The 17,546-nt window shown below is 36.9% G+C and overlaps 1 protein-coding gene across 2 annotated transcripts in view; it reads left to right on the forward strand.

Moving 5' to 3' along the window:
• LOC136857740 (nuclear pore complex protein Nup214) overlaps positions 1-12,638 on the forward strand; it is a 232,325-nt gene extending 219,687 nt beyond the window's left edge. The window contains exons 16-18 of one of the 2 annotated variants that reach the window (XM_067136629.2): positions 3,745-3,858; positions 7,320-7,518; positions 12,333-12,638. In XM_067136629.2, the coding sequence (XP_066992730.2) occupies positions 3,745-3,858; positions 7,320-7,518; positions 12,333-12,360 (341 nt within the window). In that variant the 3' untranslated portion in view covers positions 12,361-12,638. The remainder of the gene's footprint in view (positions 1-3,744; positions 3,859-7,319; positions 7,519-12,332) is intronic. The other variant, XM_067136630.2, reaches the window with a different exon arrangement.
• The last annotated feature ends 4,908 nt before the right edge of the window (positions 12,639-17,546 follow it).

A 17,546-nucleotide genomic window follows, 5' to 3' on the forward strand; every position in this document is an offset into this window, starting at 1 on the left:
CAAAAATAAGGTCTGTAATTGTTCTTCCGGGCCTAAAATCATATTGTTCCTTTTAATCTACTCTCTGTAATTTTTTCAAGAAGTTTTAGACCATCAGAGAGCAGAGTAATTCCACAGTAGTTGATGCATTTCTGTCTGCTCCCTTTCTTGAAAAGAGGTACAATTATACCCTTCTTCCAGTCTTCTGGGATAGTGTTATAATCTTCATAAATTTATATTTAAGAATTGCTGCACTATTATGTTAATTAAAACTAATTTTCTTATAGAGGAAAGTATAATCTTTCTAAATACATTAGAGTCTCGCTCAGCCGACCTTCACTTATTCGACATTCCGTGTTACCAGGCACTAATTAAGATTCTATTAGAATAAAATTTATTGTAGCCTCTTATTCAATACAATTCACCATTTGTGGTGATTAAATTCTAAGTGATTTGTATACACTACCTAGGTACATGTTTCGCCCTGTTTTGGGGCATCTTCAGCCTGTTGTCAATCTTAAGGTCAAGACCCAGGTCTTGTCTTTGTTAAACATTTGGAAACAATATGTACAAATATGACCTTATATTAAGGCCTTATATTAACCCCCAACAACATTTGTGTTAAAAAACATGCTAAAATATTCCAGTGGTCTTGCATCAACTGATAACCCAGTTTGTTTGGAGAAAGGATATTCAATTGGCCTGCCATCGTGACTCGAAACATTCTTCCATAACACAGCACTTGTAGCAACGTTTGTATTGATATCACTTTCATCCTTTGAGGATTGTTCAACATTTGATTCACCAGCACTAAACTCAGAAATGTCTTCACTGAGAGAAGCAGCAAAAGATAAGAAGGAAACATGGCAAGAATGAAATAGGGATGAAAAAGAAAGCGAAAGGAAGTATTTTGATAATAAAAGGAAATCTAAACCTGGCGAGTTGGCTGTGCAGTTACGAGCGTGCGGTTGTGAGCATGCATCTGGGAGATAGTGGGTTCGAATCCCACTGTCGGCAGCCCTGAAGATGGTTTTCTGTGGTTTCCCATTTTCACACCAAATGTTGGGGCTGTACCTTAATTAAGGCCACAGCCACTTCCTTCCAACTCCTAGGTCTTTCCCTCTCCCATCGTCGCAATAAGACCTATCTGTGTCAGTGCGACGTAAGGACATTAGCAAGGAAATTTAAGAAATTGGTAAAATGAGAAAAGAAGAAACATTAGGAAGAATTTACATAAAAGATGGAAACGGATGGAGCTGGCAGTAAAAGAATGCTGTATGGAATTATTTATGAATAGGAAATAATTTATACAAAAAGAGGAAGGTGGAGAGTTGATAAAACATCCAGAAAAAGTAAAGAGAAGATAGAGTATTTTGATAAGCTGCTAAATGTGAGAAATTGCGCAGGGGGGACGGTAGTAATATGATGTGATGACTCAACAGTAGAAGATTATATAACAACATTAGAGGTTGAATTAGCAGTCAATAAAATGAAAAAGGGAAAGGCACTAGGGATGGATGAAATTAGCGTGGAAATAGCTGCTGGACCTGTTGAACTACAATGGGTGTATAGATTGTTAAAGTGCATATAAAAAAATTTGTGCCAGAAGACTGGGGAAAGGGAATAAATATACCACTGTCCTGTATTCTTCTTTTTTCTTCTCTTCTACAAATTCAATTTTGTTCACCAAGTTGTTTCCAAGGAGTCCCTCACCTGTCAAATATAAGTGGGACTCCGTTACTCCCATAGGTTCGAGGCTTGCTTAAAACATTCTGAGCTCAGTAAATTCTGTGAAGCAATTTGCTACCCTACTTACATATAGTCCCAGTGAGAACCTTTCCTCTAATGACTTGAGGACCATCGGTGGATTGTATGGTTCTAGCCGCCTGAGCACAAGGAGGGCCACAACTCGGAATATGTCCGAGATTAAATTGGTATCACGACTCTCAGGTCCACTTGCTAGGCCACTCAGCCGTTGCCCACGGTTCACAAACTAGGACATGACTACAGTAACCCACACCACGATCCATCTCTGACAGCAATCGCCTGAGGTAACAAATTGCGCCACTCTGTTTATAGCGAGTACAATATAGTTCAGTTATTATGAGTTTCGACTTGACGTTTGAGCACTGCCTTTTGACAGAGGGCAAGTGAATTAATCAACATCCAATCATAGGCAGCCGATCGCTCCGATAGAGCGCAGTAAACTGCAGTTCCGGTTAGCAGTGTTGTCGATCTGTTGTTCACTGTAACCACGTGCTATTAGCTGTGTGTGGTATTGTGCTCAGTTCTTTTCGCAGTCTTTGTGCTAGGTTTTTGTTCGTTTATATTTCATAGTGTAGAGTTTATAAATGTATTGTTTAGTATTTTTAATAGTATAGCGCGTTATATTGTAGTGAATAGTGTGTAACAGGTGATCTATTTTATACTCGTATAGTAGCTTAGTTTAATATTTGGTTCGGTAGTTATATGGTAGGTTAATTTTAGGCCCATGTGTGAATTTGATATTCTGTCATGTCAACGCCTACGTCTAAGGATGAAGCTTCCAAGAGAAGAAAGCCCTTTGGACGCGGTACTCCACTAAGGAGTCAGGTCCGGGAAATTGTTTGTAATGTTAGGGAGTCATTCTTGACAAAGCACCAACAATGGCGGCTAGAAAGAATGAGTTGATTAAGTGGTTGAAGGAGCACAATATTTCGGTTCGCGATGACATGGGGAAGGGGGATCTTATGCATCTCCTTAAACAAAACCAGCCCCAGTGCCCAGTTTATGTGGTGGATGGCCAGAAGGAACGGGCATAAAGTAGTTCACCTTCCACTATACCAGTGCCATTTTAACGCCATAGAGCTGATTTGGGCCCAAGTGAAGGATTATGTAGCTGAGAATAACCGACACTTCACAGTTTCGGAAGTTGAAAGACGTTTTTTCGAAGCCGTAGGCCGTATAAGTGCGGAGGACTGGAGCAACATTATGAGACACACGAAATCTGAGATGATTAAAGCTTGGGAGAAAGAAAGTCTCACAGACGATTATGTTGAAGACTTTATGATCTCCTTAGGGTCAAGCGAGTGTGAAACCTCAACAGACGATAACAATGCCGATAGTGACTCAGAAATGAGTGGTATATTCGCTTTGTAGGATTATTTCCTTCGTTACGGGAAACTGAATCTAACAGCAACACGAGATCTTCTACATGGCGAGTAGAAATTTAATTTAATTTTCTCACGTTTTATCTGTTCGAGCATTGACATATTTTTATCTTGTAGCCTTATCCTAAATGTGTTGTGTATTATTGATCTTATGTGAATCATGTATGTGCTACAAAGAATAACTGATTATGGACTTATATTCCAGTATTTACATTTCTGTTCGTGTTTTGTATCGTAATCAGCACCACCGGCTGACTTCCGGCTAACTGTAAGTCAAAACTCATGAAAATGGAACTATAGTTCCCATCGCTGCCACCAGTAATCATTCATCAGATACATAATACCAGACACTCATGAGTTTTCCTCTCCTTTAACTGTAAACATAAATATTGGTCTTGTGGTTACAGCTGTATTATTTGCACAGTATTATCTTGAAGTGAATGGAGAATGTGGAAGATTTTGTACGAAATTTTTCAGATTGAAAACTGGATATTGTCCTATGTGCAGTATGTAACTGAACTGTTTAGTGTTAATATATATTAGCTATTTAATATTAATATTACTGAGAACTGGTTTGTCATCAAGCAAATTCACACAGTTCGAATTTCCACTTCAGGTGGGTTTGGCGGTTCTCCCGTATTTGGACAATCAAACTCCCCTCCGTTTGGTTCACCTCCTACCTTTGGTGGACAGCCTGTCTTTGGAAGTTCTCCTACATTTGGAAGTCCAGGTAATGTTGCTGTTATTGTTAGTAGCTATATCTATGGTGCATATCTTCCTTAGATTATTGTTTAAGCTCTTATGGAAAAGAGATTTTTTGGGACATTTCGTGTGAAACAGATGGCCACCTGGTGTATCCAGACTTTTGTGGGACATGACTGAATTGAAGATACTGTTATCCTAATAAAAAATGCCAATGTTTGCCATTCCATGAGTAAACTTAAATAGATTTTCAACTGAAAGAGTTTGAGTTTGGTTTGTGGTCTTGATTTGAACTCCTATGAAGTATGTAATATCATAACGAGTTGGCGAGGTAGTAGATGAATTAATATATGACTGGTAGCTTCTACACTAAGATTTAGTTACTAATTACTAATGCTACACATTACACACACAGGCTTACTGAGAACACGACTTATACCCGTAGTTAGTATAGGACACCTCCTACCTTTGGTGGACAGCCTGTCTTTGGAAGTTCTCCTACATTTGTTACACCGTCTCTCTCTCTCTCTCTCTCTCTCTCTCTCTCTCTCTCTCTCCCTCTCTCTCTCTCTCTCAGCAGGCTTATAAGGGCGAGGAGTAAGGGATTATCCCCCTTTTATGCGACTTCATGTTCCATATACAACTTTTAACATCAACATCCAGCAGTTCCACTTTCAAATTACAGCAGCCACTACAAGCAACAAAGGATGTTCCTCCAACTCCTCGGCAATTCTGTACATAATTCAAATAAGCAATAGCTGGGTACATTCTAATTCTACAACCTCCAACTACCTCAGCATCGCCACTCTTACAAGTTGTTTCACAACGTTTATAGTGTCAACTCCGGCATACGTTTTTAACCTACTTGACGGTTCAACGACGACTAAACGAACCAATTCAAGTGTTTACATTTTTGACATATAACTTTGTAGATATATATTGTTCCATCCACGGTATCTACAGAAATTTAATAAGATTCACAACCACAAATTTTTATACAACTTTTTAAAACTTTGCTTAAAATTGTGCACACATGCTCAATTAATGTGACTTGGACTCTATAAGGGAGTAATTTAAATTCAGTGTGTTTTTAAGACATACATTTCATGTTAACTACTGTATATGTATATTTAATTTTTAAGGTATATTCCATATAAAATGTTAGTCCTGATACGTCTTCTGATTTATGTATTTAACTGATGATGATTCCAAGAGAATCTAAACTAGTCTTCAGTTATTAAAGATATAAATGATACAGATTATATAAAATGTTGAATAGTGGAATGTCCCTCGACTGATTCCTATCACATTAAGATATATATAGAACTAAACGAGGTCACAGAACTAGTTACAAATAGAGGATTGTGCCGGCGATTAGAAAATTTACAGAGGCTTGCAGACTGAACGCTGAAAGGCATTAACAGTCTATAATGAAGATGGATGTATGTATGTAATGGATGGATGGATGGATGGATGGATGGATGGATGGATGTATGTATGTATGTATGTATGTATGTATGTATGTATGTATGTATGTATGTATGTATGTATGTATGTATGTATGTATGTATGTATGTATGTATGTATGTATGTATGCAATACAGTGAAATCTCTATATGATACCACGCAGACAAAAAAAAAGTATTACCTTTTTAAATTGGGCTTTAGAATAACGGGCTCTTGTGTCAGTTGGTGGAACACAATAACACCGGAAAATTGAATTACATTAACTACCTGTCATATCATATAATTTAATTTCCACTATTTGCAACAACAGAAATACACGGGGGAAAAAACAATAATACCTCACCTATGTCCAAAGTACATTCATATTGACAATGTAATTTAAATTTCTCTCACATAATTGTTGTTCACCCTATACAGTACTGTAAACTACCATAATTAAAGAAATCTGAATTGATAGTCTGTTTCACATTCCTCTTCATAGACAGAGAAACATACGAAGACCTAATTGCATCGATATTCACTGCTTCTGTTACAGCAGTCTGTGAAATTTGACAATATGTCAAAATTGAGATAAAAAAGAGACTATTTTAGTTTTAAGCAGCTGTCTGATAGCTGCAGTGCTGCCATTTAAATTCTTATGGTATGTATACAACCTTAATCTGCCTCGAATTCCATAGCTGCCAAGTTCCCAAAGTTGCTCAACAAACCCACCCTTCGAGTAAGTACACAGCTATAAACAATTCTTGCTTTCTATACTTACACAGTAGGAAAGTTCAATCTTTGTATGGCAATAACAGATGTTCGTAATTGTTTTTGTGCTTAGATTATTGTAGTATCGAGAGGAAACCATATCGCTGGGGTTTAAAAAGGCATTCGTAATGGAGAGATATATTGTTAGTGAGAGTATTGTTAAATCAAAAAAATTTATATTGAATTAATAGAATTAATGCTGGGATCAGATTTTTTAAAATCAGGGATTATGTTGTATCGGTAATTGTCGTATGGAGATTTCACTGTATTTCATATTATTATTACAAAATATTTAATACATGCATATAGCAAATATTGCATTAAAATAATTTTTGCCTGCTGGATTGTACATTTGGTCCACTGTGTAAGGAAGCTTTTTGTGTTCTTTTAGAAAATTGCAGCAAAATTAAAGTGACAGGGCAAGCCCTATTTTGAAATAATGTGACATTTTTCCTACTTACAGTATTGTGCATAAATTAATTCGTCAAAATCATGCCTCTGATCTGGCTTTTAAATGCAGATGTTAATTGATTTTTATTTCTAGGGAGAGCATATGCTATCATAGTTTTAAGAATGATGAATTTTGAATAGCTTATCTCCATAGTGTTGAAGATTCTCATCATCATCATCACCATCCTAAACCATCTCCAGTTTCCCGGGTGTGGTATATGAACCTCCTCCATCTCATCCTGTCCTTGTACCATTCTTCCTCCACCAACTTGTCCCAATCATGACCTCTCAGCAGTACATCGCTCTTAACTAAATCTATCCATTTCCTTCGTGGCCTTTCCACGGGTCGTCTTCCTTCTACCTTTCTGTCAAATTCCTTCCTTGCAGTTCTGTTTACTGGCATCCTCTTCATGTGACCAAACCACTTCAGTCTTGATATCTGAATCTTATTGAGGAGAGAATCATCTATTCCTACTTCTTCTCTAATTTTCTCATTCCTAATCTTGTCTTTCCTGGTTTCCTGGATCATAGTGCGTAGGAATTTCATTTCAGCTGCCTGAAGTTTAGAATTATCTCTATTGGTCAGTGTTGTGGTTTCGAGACTGTATGTAAGGATTGGTGTATAATAGGACTTGTACAATGTCATTTTTGTTTTCATAGGTATTTGCTCATCCCACAGCAGGTGTCTTACCTGGTGGTAAAATTGTGCTGCCTTATTGATTCGATTGTTCACCTCATGTTTTGCTAGGTTGTCATTTGATATAACGCTACCCATGTATTTGAAAACTGGAACGCTGTCCAGTTGAGCTTCATTTAACATAGTTTCAGGTGGAGCCTTTGGATCATCCTCTCCTACACAACAATCCTCTACATTTGAGAACTTGGCCAATCAAAATACCATGACATTTGGTAACCTGGCTAGCAGTGGAAGTACAGGAGGGTTTGGATCTGGTCAGCCACTGTTTGGATCTAGTAATCAGCCGTCTAATCAACCATCGTTCTCCAGTCCTCCAAACTTTGGGTAAGTTTTATCTGTTGGCAGTACTATTTATTGAAAATAGGTAAAATTATTCCTGTATCAGAAATAGAAAATGTAGAAGAAGAATGGACCAAATTTAAAAACACATTTGTAAGCTGTGCAGAGAAGATTTGTGGCAGAACTTCGGTGAGAGTGAAGGAAAAAGAGACACCTTGGTGGAATGGAAAGGTGAAACAATTTGTTAAACAAAATAAGAAAGCACAGCAAGAATGGAATAGAGATAGGAAAGAATGAAGTAAGATTAAGTATCAGGAAATTAAAAGTAAGTGTAAAAAAGGGGTTAATGATGGAGAAAGGACGTATGGATTGAAAAAAGAAATATGAGAAAAGAAAAAAGTCTACACAAAAAATTGAAGGAAGAGAGTGGAAATGTAATAACAGACCCAGAGGAGATAAAGAATAGGTGGAAAGATTATTTTGATAAACTTCTGAATGTGACAAATGATGCAGAAGAGAGTGTAGTGGTAAATGAGGATGCTCCAGAAATGGAGATTGCAATAGCAGAGGTGGAAATGGTTGTTAACAAATGAAAACAGGAAAAGCGGCAGGGATGACTGAAATATATGTGGAAATTATAAAGGCAGCAGGACCTATTGGTCTACATTTTATATATAGGCTGCTAAGGTAAATATGGAGAAAAAAGCAAATTAAGTAAGTACCTGATGATTGGTGTAAAGGTGCAATCACCAGAATCAACTCATCTTTTGAGCTACTTTTACCACTATAAGAAAAAGGAGAATTTGATTTCAGCTACTGTGCTGTGACATTTTGATTTAACATCATTATTAGGCTGCAACACTATTCTGCTAGATAGCAAAGGAACCAGAATATTAGGCATACTATTGTTTAGTTGTTTTTTTTTTTTTTTTTTAACCCTACCTCACTAACTCGTCTGCTCGCGCGGAGAGATGAATGTTCTTCCCCCACCCTTCTGGTAACATTTTTTGCTTTTCCTTCTCAGTACCTTTCCCAGTATGCTTCCTAACCTGAAAAAGCATGGAAGTTCTTTTGTGCCTAATTTAATTTGAGTGTTACAGAGATGCCGTCGTCTGAGGGATGAGTGGTCAGTAATAACGTGACGGTATGGACTGTGCCGGGCTGAGTGGCTCAGGCGGTTGAGGCACTGGCCTTCTGACCCCAACTTGGCAGGTTTGATCCTGGCTCAGTCCGGTGGTATTTGAAGGTGCTCAAATACGTCAGCCTCGTGTTGGTAGATTTACTGGCACGTAAAAGAACTCATGCGGGACTAAATTCCGGCACCTCGGCGTCTCCGAAAACTGTAAAAGAGTCGTTAGTGGGACGTAAAGCAAATAGCATTATTATTAGTATGGACTGTAGAAGAAAGACTTAATACTGCCTTCTATGTATTTCTTTCTACATAATCAAAATGTTCGTTGCCAATAGTTACATAATATACTGTCACAATATTCTGAGGAAAGGAGAAAAACCAGTCTCGTGAACGACCTGTGCACAGCCGTTGAGTGATGATCTGATTACATCTCACCTTTGGCATCAGCTTACGCAGCCAACTTTGTCGTGGCCATTGACAACAATATTAGGTGAAATACTCAAAGTAAATGCAGAAATATACAAACCTGAATGACAAAAGCCCTACAAGAAGAAAACATGTTGCAGGCCCACTTCTTTTACACTACTTACAGTCGGGCAGTATGTATTGACCACCGATCAAATACCTGAATGGAGTGTTTAAGTGACATGTAGGTAGTTAAAAGCAAATAGACAGACCTTAAAGTGAATCATCATGCGCAAATATTAATAAGACAAAGTAGGACACGAATGCACTTGTCAACAAAGCTGCTGATAAAAAGCCATGATCACATGTTCAATTTTACAATGGTCATTAAGTGTGATACTGATTGGTGTTTTCGGAGAAAATGCAGTGATAGAGAGATTAAACCTAGAACAGAGTGAAAAAAAAGAAAATTTGTGCAATTTTCTCCTTTGAACGTATTGAAATCGATGTTTTCTTACTGTATTGGTTATGATGGAGATGTAGAGTGACGAATTGAACAAGTGCTTTCCATGTACGGTAGTATGACTTTTAGGGCTTTGAAAGTAGAAAAGTGTGCAAGTTTTGGTTTACTTTTCTTATGTGCCTAAAGGTGACAGTTGCAGATATTGGTGGTTTCATTTGTGTAGTCCCACAGGAGAATGGTTAGTGATAACGTTTGTCATGGGAAAGGTTAGTGATCAAGGGTTAAATTAATTTTGTCGGGTAAACATTGAATATATCAATGTAGATCTTTAACTTGCAAGCTTCGGATGACATGAATTGCTGAATGGACTTTTTTCTTCCCTGCAAATATCCAACTACCTCTGCCAGGTTTAAACCCATGATCTTGGGCCCCAGAGCCCAACATTCTACTTTTGATTCACAGAGGGAAAGATAGTCAAGTATAGTCCGCGCACCTTTTAGTGATATTTCTTTGTACGGGGTTGAGGAGTAAGGAGGGAGCTCTCCCGGTTCCGGTAATACTGCCAACTGAATGGAAATGAAATCTGAATTGAATTGATAATGTGATCGATCGATATGGATTTTCTAAACCTTTATTATCTTAACCCAACAACTGTGTCATACACACATTACATAACATTATATAACATTTCTCAATGCAATTCTTGTTCCTAGCATGAATTCTATAGTTTGGTTTGCTGTGTAAACTACAGTACTGGTACATAAAGAGTACGCCGGATGTCGCTCAGCGATGCATGACCGATTCAGCACTAGGGAGTCCATGTATCGCTAAAAGGTGCGCGTACTATAAACAAATTGGTATGATGTCAGTAGGCACAATCCTGGTGTTCTCTTATTCCCTTTAAGTGTACATTTTGAAGTTGTTTTGAGGAATATAACATCTTCTGTTGTCCATGTTACAAGTTAAGATGACTGTACTGGATTCTTGCAGCATGTCTGTCAAAAGCTGTGCTGTACAAACACTAAACAAACTGTCTTGACTACCTAAAATAAGAATAACTGCTTGTACCAATATTATCAATGTAGTACAGTAAAATGCCATTATAACGAACGCCAGTTTAACGAAATGTTCAGAATAGCGAAATTATTTTTGGGTCCCTTCCCTTTTCCCTATTTAATGTGTATTAAAATATTTCATTGTAATGAATTTCAAACTTTCATCATAACGAATTAAAATGTAGCCTTTTTGCTTATATTTAACAATTTTTCCTTCAAAATGTAATTGAAATTCATCCTGTTTTAATAGCTGCATATTTCACACGTGTCTGCACAGCTAATACCAGGCGGCACACTCTATACAACACACAGGTGAAACTACCCGATTACAAATCAGGGGAAGGTAAGCAAACACATTACAATTCTGACGAGCAGGTTGCCTACCCAACAGCACGTGAAGATTATCATATTCAGTTTTGGTGTACCAGTAATGAACGTCACTATGTAGGATTAATTTCTTATATATAAAATGCAAATTAAAGCCAATTTTCTGTTAATAAAAGTATCTTCAAATATTGGGGTGTGCAGATTGGATTACAGTATTCGCGTTTACAGGAAACGTATCAGGTAGCCATTTTCCATACATGTACGTGGTTGATCGAGCTGGATATCTATTTCAAAGTAACCAATACATAGGGAAGGAACGCCACATTTACAATCAACCCATGAACGTTGCGGTTTCACGTCTCTACACTGTACTGCATTTCGTTTATTCACGTCTCATGACGCGTTCATTGTTTATCTTTCGTTCGTGAAGCAATGTGTGTATTAGTGTGCCAATTAACTCTTTCGCCAATATGGATCAAAAGAAGCGAAAGCAGTTTTCTTTGAAAGAAAAATGTAAAATACTTTGGGAAGTGGAGAAAGGAGGAAAGAAAGGAGAAATAGCGAAGAAGTATGATGTCAGCCCTTCATAGTGATGAAATTCCTTACTAATGAAGACAAAATTATCTGTCAGAAAGTGGACTTGGCGTCCACATCTTGAAGCACGCAGAGGTTGCAAATGTTGAACTTGCACCTTCGAGTTTCGATTCGATGGCTTAAGTTGGTTGAAGGTATGTTCGATTCAAAATGGCGTTGTAGAAAGAGTGTGATCTGCAATAATACTTGATATTTTTATTGGCCCCCGTACACGTTTTCATATTTATTGTTTTTCACAACTTTCAGTACACTTGTTATTTCATAAGCCCCAGCAGAAAATAATTAAATTAAATAATTAAATTTCACTATAACAAATTATTTCTGAGGTCCCCAAAATTTTGTTATATTGGTATTTTACTGTAGGAACTTTTTATCAACTCTCATGGTGTTTGTTCAAACTTGACTAAATCATATGTTTTTTCCCTTCATCTATTGATGTCTAGTATTCTTAGAGGATGGTTGCCCAGTTGTACTTCCTCTTAAAACAGTAAACACCACCACATCACTTGTCAAGCATTCTGTATGTTCAGTAGTATGTAAATGAATGTTTAGTTCTTTCTAGGTACACTTTTAAATTTATGGATTTATGTGTTTCATGACCTTGTGCAGTTGTAATATATTTATTGTTCTAGACTTGATTTCTCCAGGTAACTAGTCTTTTGTTGGCCTACTGAGGAACTCTGATGTTTAAATATGATCCGGTGTTACACTGGATTCATACTATACTGTTTATACTGCATATATGCCTTATTAGAGATCGATTCTGCTAAAATTTCTGAACTTCGCATAATTTATTTCCAATATTTTTTTTAAATAATAATAATTATTATTATTACTATTATTATTCACAGATTCTCTATCTCTCATGATTTTATTTTTCCAGAGGCAGTTCGTTTTCAAGTTGGCGCTGATCTTGCAGTGACAGTTGTTCAAGATCCTATTGATCTGTGATTATGTGTAATGTAGATATTCCAGACATTTTATTGACCGTTGGTTTCATTGCTGAGACTAATTTAGAATAATTTTGTAAGAAAGTAGTAATTTTTGTTCTGTAGATATTTTTTTGACATTCATGTTGTTCTGCAGATTTTTTTAAAGAAGTTAGTTTATATTATTGTATATGCTATTTAATATGACTGTGCTGTACTGGACCAATTTTTTAGAATTAAATTTTGATTAAAATAAACAACTTTGTTTATACTGCAAAAAAAAGCCCTTTGCAAAGCAAATTTAATATGTCCTCCTCTTCATTACATATATATCTCCATCTTTAGATGGAGTAATATTGGTCATACATGTTTCGGCTCCTTTGAGCCATCTTCAATGACAAAAAGTTAAAATTGATAATTGATGTTAAAAGAATATATTAAAATACAATGAAGAAAGGAATGGAAAACAGATGAGACATGATGGATTTAGAAACAATGAATAATAGTAGCGAGGTTGTGGACCTCTTAGTCTAAAAGTACAGTATGTTGCAATTAAAAATGAGGACGAATACACTGTGTTAAAATTGAGAAAAATAGTCTGTTTCCATTGAGTCACAGTCCCAACTGATCAAGAGGGCAGCAAGAAAACTGAGGTAACTCTGTTTGCAGAGAAAACAGATGCCAGGTAAATTGTGAGTGACTCATAGTGGAAACCGCCAATGTGGATTAAATCTGCAATGGAAAAAACAAATGTGTGTGAGAAACTTGGGCTATTGAGTAAAATGAGCGTAAAAAACCTTTAAACTTATTTATTGAGGAGTTGCCTTCTCGAACAGCATGACAACCTCAATTTGGTGGTCCCCTTCTCACTGCTAGTGTCTGCTGCTGGCTCAGCTGTGTTTAAGAGGATGGATGGAGTGAAGGGGGAAGGGGAGGGGAGGGAGGAGCTGAGCTGATGGGGAGATGGGGAAAGTGGGCGTGGTATTGTGTTGGAGAGGTGTTTCTGTTATAGAAGTGCTGACAAATGTATGGAATGAAAGTTTCAAGTAATGTTCTTTTTTTCGTTGATTTTATTTAAATTATGAGAAGGGTTCCTAAATTGATCTGTATTGATGTAGATGTTCTGGAGAATGTTGAGCAAAGTACCTTTTTGCTCGTAATGCAAGATCTTAAGATCTTTATCTATTGTAGTGTAATCGTGACTGGAATCTTTATGATGCTCATAGCTGAAAACCAATTGTATTTGAGAGCGTTGCGATGTTCGGCGTATCTTATGACAAAAATGCAGCCTGTTTGACCAACATAGCTCGAGTTACAGTATTGACATTCTAATTTGTAAACTCCGGAAAGTGAAAGTAAGGATTATAGCCGTCCCCAGGTAATTCCAACCTGCTGGGACTCCCTAGTGTGTGTACAGAAGAGAGACTTGTAAAAGTCAGCAATTAGTAAGTTTGGCAATTAATGGTTGATTAGAATATTTCTGTATGTCAGTCATTTAATTTTGTTTAGATTATTATTATTATTATTATTATTATTATTATTATTATTATTATTATTATTATTATTATTGTTGTTGTTGTTGTAATTAGTAGTAATAGTAGTCTCCTTATAACCACCATCACCATTGCCTTCATTATTGCTACCACTAAAATTATTTGAGTTGTTATTATTATCATGACTTAACATTATTACACTGTGGAATATCTACTGGTGCACTTACCCTGTAAGTTGTCTCAGCATTTGGAGTTGTGTTTGGCTTGACATGACCACCACTCTGCTTCCTTACTTGTTTCTTGTTTGGAGGCTGTCCGCTATTCTGTTTAACAGGCGGCTGAAATGTGAAAACCTTTCTGTTAAAATGAAGGTCATCTCTTCCAATACCTCTATCTCCTATACATGAACTACCATCAATGAATAGCAAGTGTATCTCCTAACAGATCCAGTCTAGGCATGAATTAATCAAATTAATGTATCTGTAGTCAACATCACACCTGTATATCACTCCACTTATGCACACTTTCGTGCCAACAGATTTATCCTTCACTTTCTCTACAAGCTGTTTCATGTCTTCCATTATGTGTGATGGTGTTAGAGAGCAGTTAATATTATTCGTACCCGCATGAATCACTACAATATCTGAGTTCTTCTTTTACACCATCAACTTTCCCAGTACGTTGACTAATTCAGAGATATAAACTTCATTTTGTTTCCGTATTGAACGGAGATCACAGAGATAGGGTTTAGTTAAAGCTCAAAATTGATTTCTTACTCAAGACCTCAGGGGCTTGGGGGCTGATAACTATGGTAGCCGCTTTGCTAAATAAATATATATACAACGGTGGTTGAAGAAATGTTGATATGGCAACAAAATGTAGCACCCCCGCAATATGGAGTTATTGTGAGACTTTCTAAATGAAAACTTTGATAAGTGGATTGGCAGACAGGGTACTATTGAATGGCCTCCGTGATCCCAGATATCGAACCCACGGGTCTTTCAGTCTGGGGTATACTAAAAATCAGGTTTATTCTGTCAAGATTCGTGATGTTGACCATTTCAAGGAATGAATCCATTCAAAATTTAAAAACCAACAGTTCTGGAAGCTTTGCGACAAAATTTGTAAATCAGTGTTGAAAAGATGCTTAGAACAGCATCGAAACCACTTTAAGCTTCTTTTGTAGCTTCATTGAACTCTACATGTACAGTAGAAGTCCGCTATAGCGAGTACGGCATATAACGAGAACCCTGTTATACCGACAGTATTTTGCTGTCCCTTCAAAATTCCTATATTAAACTGTGTATTATCCTTTGGTTATAGTGAGAGCCCTATCACTGACGCATCCGTTATTAAGAGCGATTAAGCGCGCACAATTTTTTCCGTTATCGATATTTATGCACCCCAGTGATTATGTTGCATGCAATCGATTGTCTTCAGTATCGTTTCCTCACTATGTCCACTAGCAAGTTCTCTTGTCGACATTCGAAGGCGATGTCCAAGTCTATTAGTAATGCCCGTCGACTTCTATTTCGTAAAGAAAATTCAGACTGAAGGATAACATATTTTCGTAATAAATGCGTAAATAACGTGTCCGATAACAGTTCTTAACTCGTTAAAAATAAAGTCTGACTAAAATATCACTTAATTTTAATGCTAAATACTGCAGTTAAGTAAAAATGGGATACACCTCGAGATATGACAGAGTGCATATTTGATTTCACAGGTTAGTTTATATTTTCTCGCGTCTGGTTAAATTACATTTATAGCGAGAAGGTTATCATTTTTCTAGTGGCGCTTGAAGTATGTTTTCATTATATGTATAGTAAGGTTAAGTTAGGATATGTGACGCTGTTTGAATAAGAAAACTGAAACATTTGCCACAAAATGCGATCGATCGTCTTTGGTACAGTATAGTTTTCTCACTATGTGCATTTGCGAGCTCTCTCGTCGACATTCGAAGGTGATGTTGGAGTTAATTAGTAATACCGTACCCAACGATTGCTATTCTCTAAAGAAAATTTGAAATGAAAGAGGATAACAAGTTTTCGTAATAAATGCATAAATAACGTGGCCGACAGCAGTTGTTAACTCATTAAAAATAATGGTTGAAGTAAACGATCTCTTAATTTTAATGTTATATACTGAAATTAAGTAAGAATGTGATACACCTCAAGATATGGCAGAGTACATCGCTGATTTCAGAGGATAATTCATAGTTTCTCACGTATGGTTAAATTTCGGAAAGGCTATTCACATGTAAATTTTTAGCGAGGATAACTCATTTCTCTACATGTGTTTCAATAATTTGTTTTCACGACATATATACGGTTAGGATAGGTGACGCCATTTGAAGAAGAAAACTCGGGAGTGGTACTGTATTTCTCCAAATCCAAAACGACGTTTTTTTATTTCCCTCAGAATCTCATGTGAAAAATTCAAGGGTTGTCTTGCATTCACGGCCTAACAGTAATGAATACCACTGGCAATTCTCGCTGCTTCTTTTCACCCCTGCATGCGCACACAAAATTAGTTTACAATAAACTACTGCCTCTTTATTATACATCGCTAGGCCGTGACAACCGGTTGAACAGTGCCTTGTGTAACGTCACTGGATCTCGGGAAACAGTGAAGAGAGAATAACATTCTATTAGCCTCTACAAAAACGTTTCTCAAATCTGCAGAATGGCATCAAAACATGCGAGCCTTCGAATTCTTAGAAAGGCCACAGCTACTCATTGCCAGAGTTATAACGCATCTAATGTATCTGACTCTTAGTAAAATTAAGTTTTATAGACAGCAAGAATATTTTAGTGATGGATAGTCGTAAAGATACCTGTAACAGGTATTGCCGGCAAATTTTCAACGGTTTCTCGTCGATATTATGATGCCAATTTTAAGTTAATGGTTATTAAACACTCGGAGTGTAGAATAATTATGCAGCCGCAAGAAAATATGGCATAGGCCTAACTAAAGCCAATATTTGGCATCAGCATCAAGACAAAGATACAAAAAGTGCATTCAGTGGTCTGCAACAAGAACGCTTTAAAGAAGTCAAAAATGAAATTGTGAGGTATGTGCACGAAAAATGCAAGGGCAGAAAGGCCATAATGTGACGCATTAAACCCGTTCGTTGACCTTCAACATCCGCGATTAGGCCTATACATCACTAGCCTCCGAAGTTGGCCGAATCCGGCAAGCGAGACGTGCGTGTAGTGGTAGCTGGATATATATGACGCTGAGTAAAAGTAGGTATCTTAACAGTAATATAGAGAACAAGAATATTTTCCTGACGGATCGCCGCATTGTAGAGACGCATGGAATAGGTATTGCCGGCAAATTTTCAACGGGTTCTCTTTTAGGTATTATGATGCCAATTTTAAGTTAATGGTCATTAAACCCGTGGAAATAAAGAATAATTGTGCAGCCGCAAAAAAAAAAATGCGGCATAACGAAAGCCATTGTTCGGCATGTAACAATAGTATAAAAATGCGTACTGTACAACAAGGGCATTCATATGATTTTACAAAGCACTTTTTGAGCCTGATTTAAATTTTTGAAGGAAAAAGTGGGGTTCGTCTTGGATTCGGAGAAATACGGAACTGTAATTTTTTCAGAATGAAATTAAACATACACTTTCATGTAGTATCATTTTGAAAAATAACAAACAAGTAA

Source organism: Anabrus simplex, chromosome 1 (genome assembly GCF_040414725.1).
Source record: "Anabrus simplex isolate iqAnaSimp1 chromosome 1, ASM4041472v1, whole genome shotgun sequence".
In the NCBI taxonomy this organism is placed as follows: domain Eukaryota; kingdom Metazoa; phylum Arthropoda; class Insecta; order Orthoptera; family Tettigoniidae; genus Anabrus; species Anabrus simplex.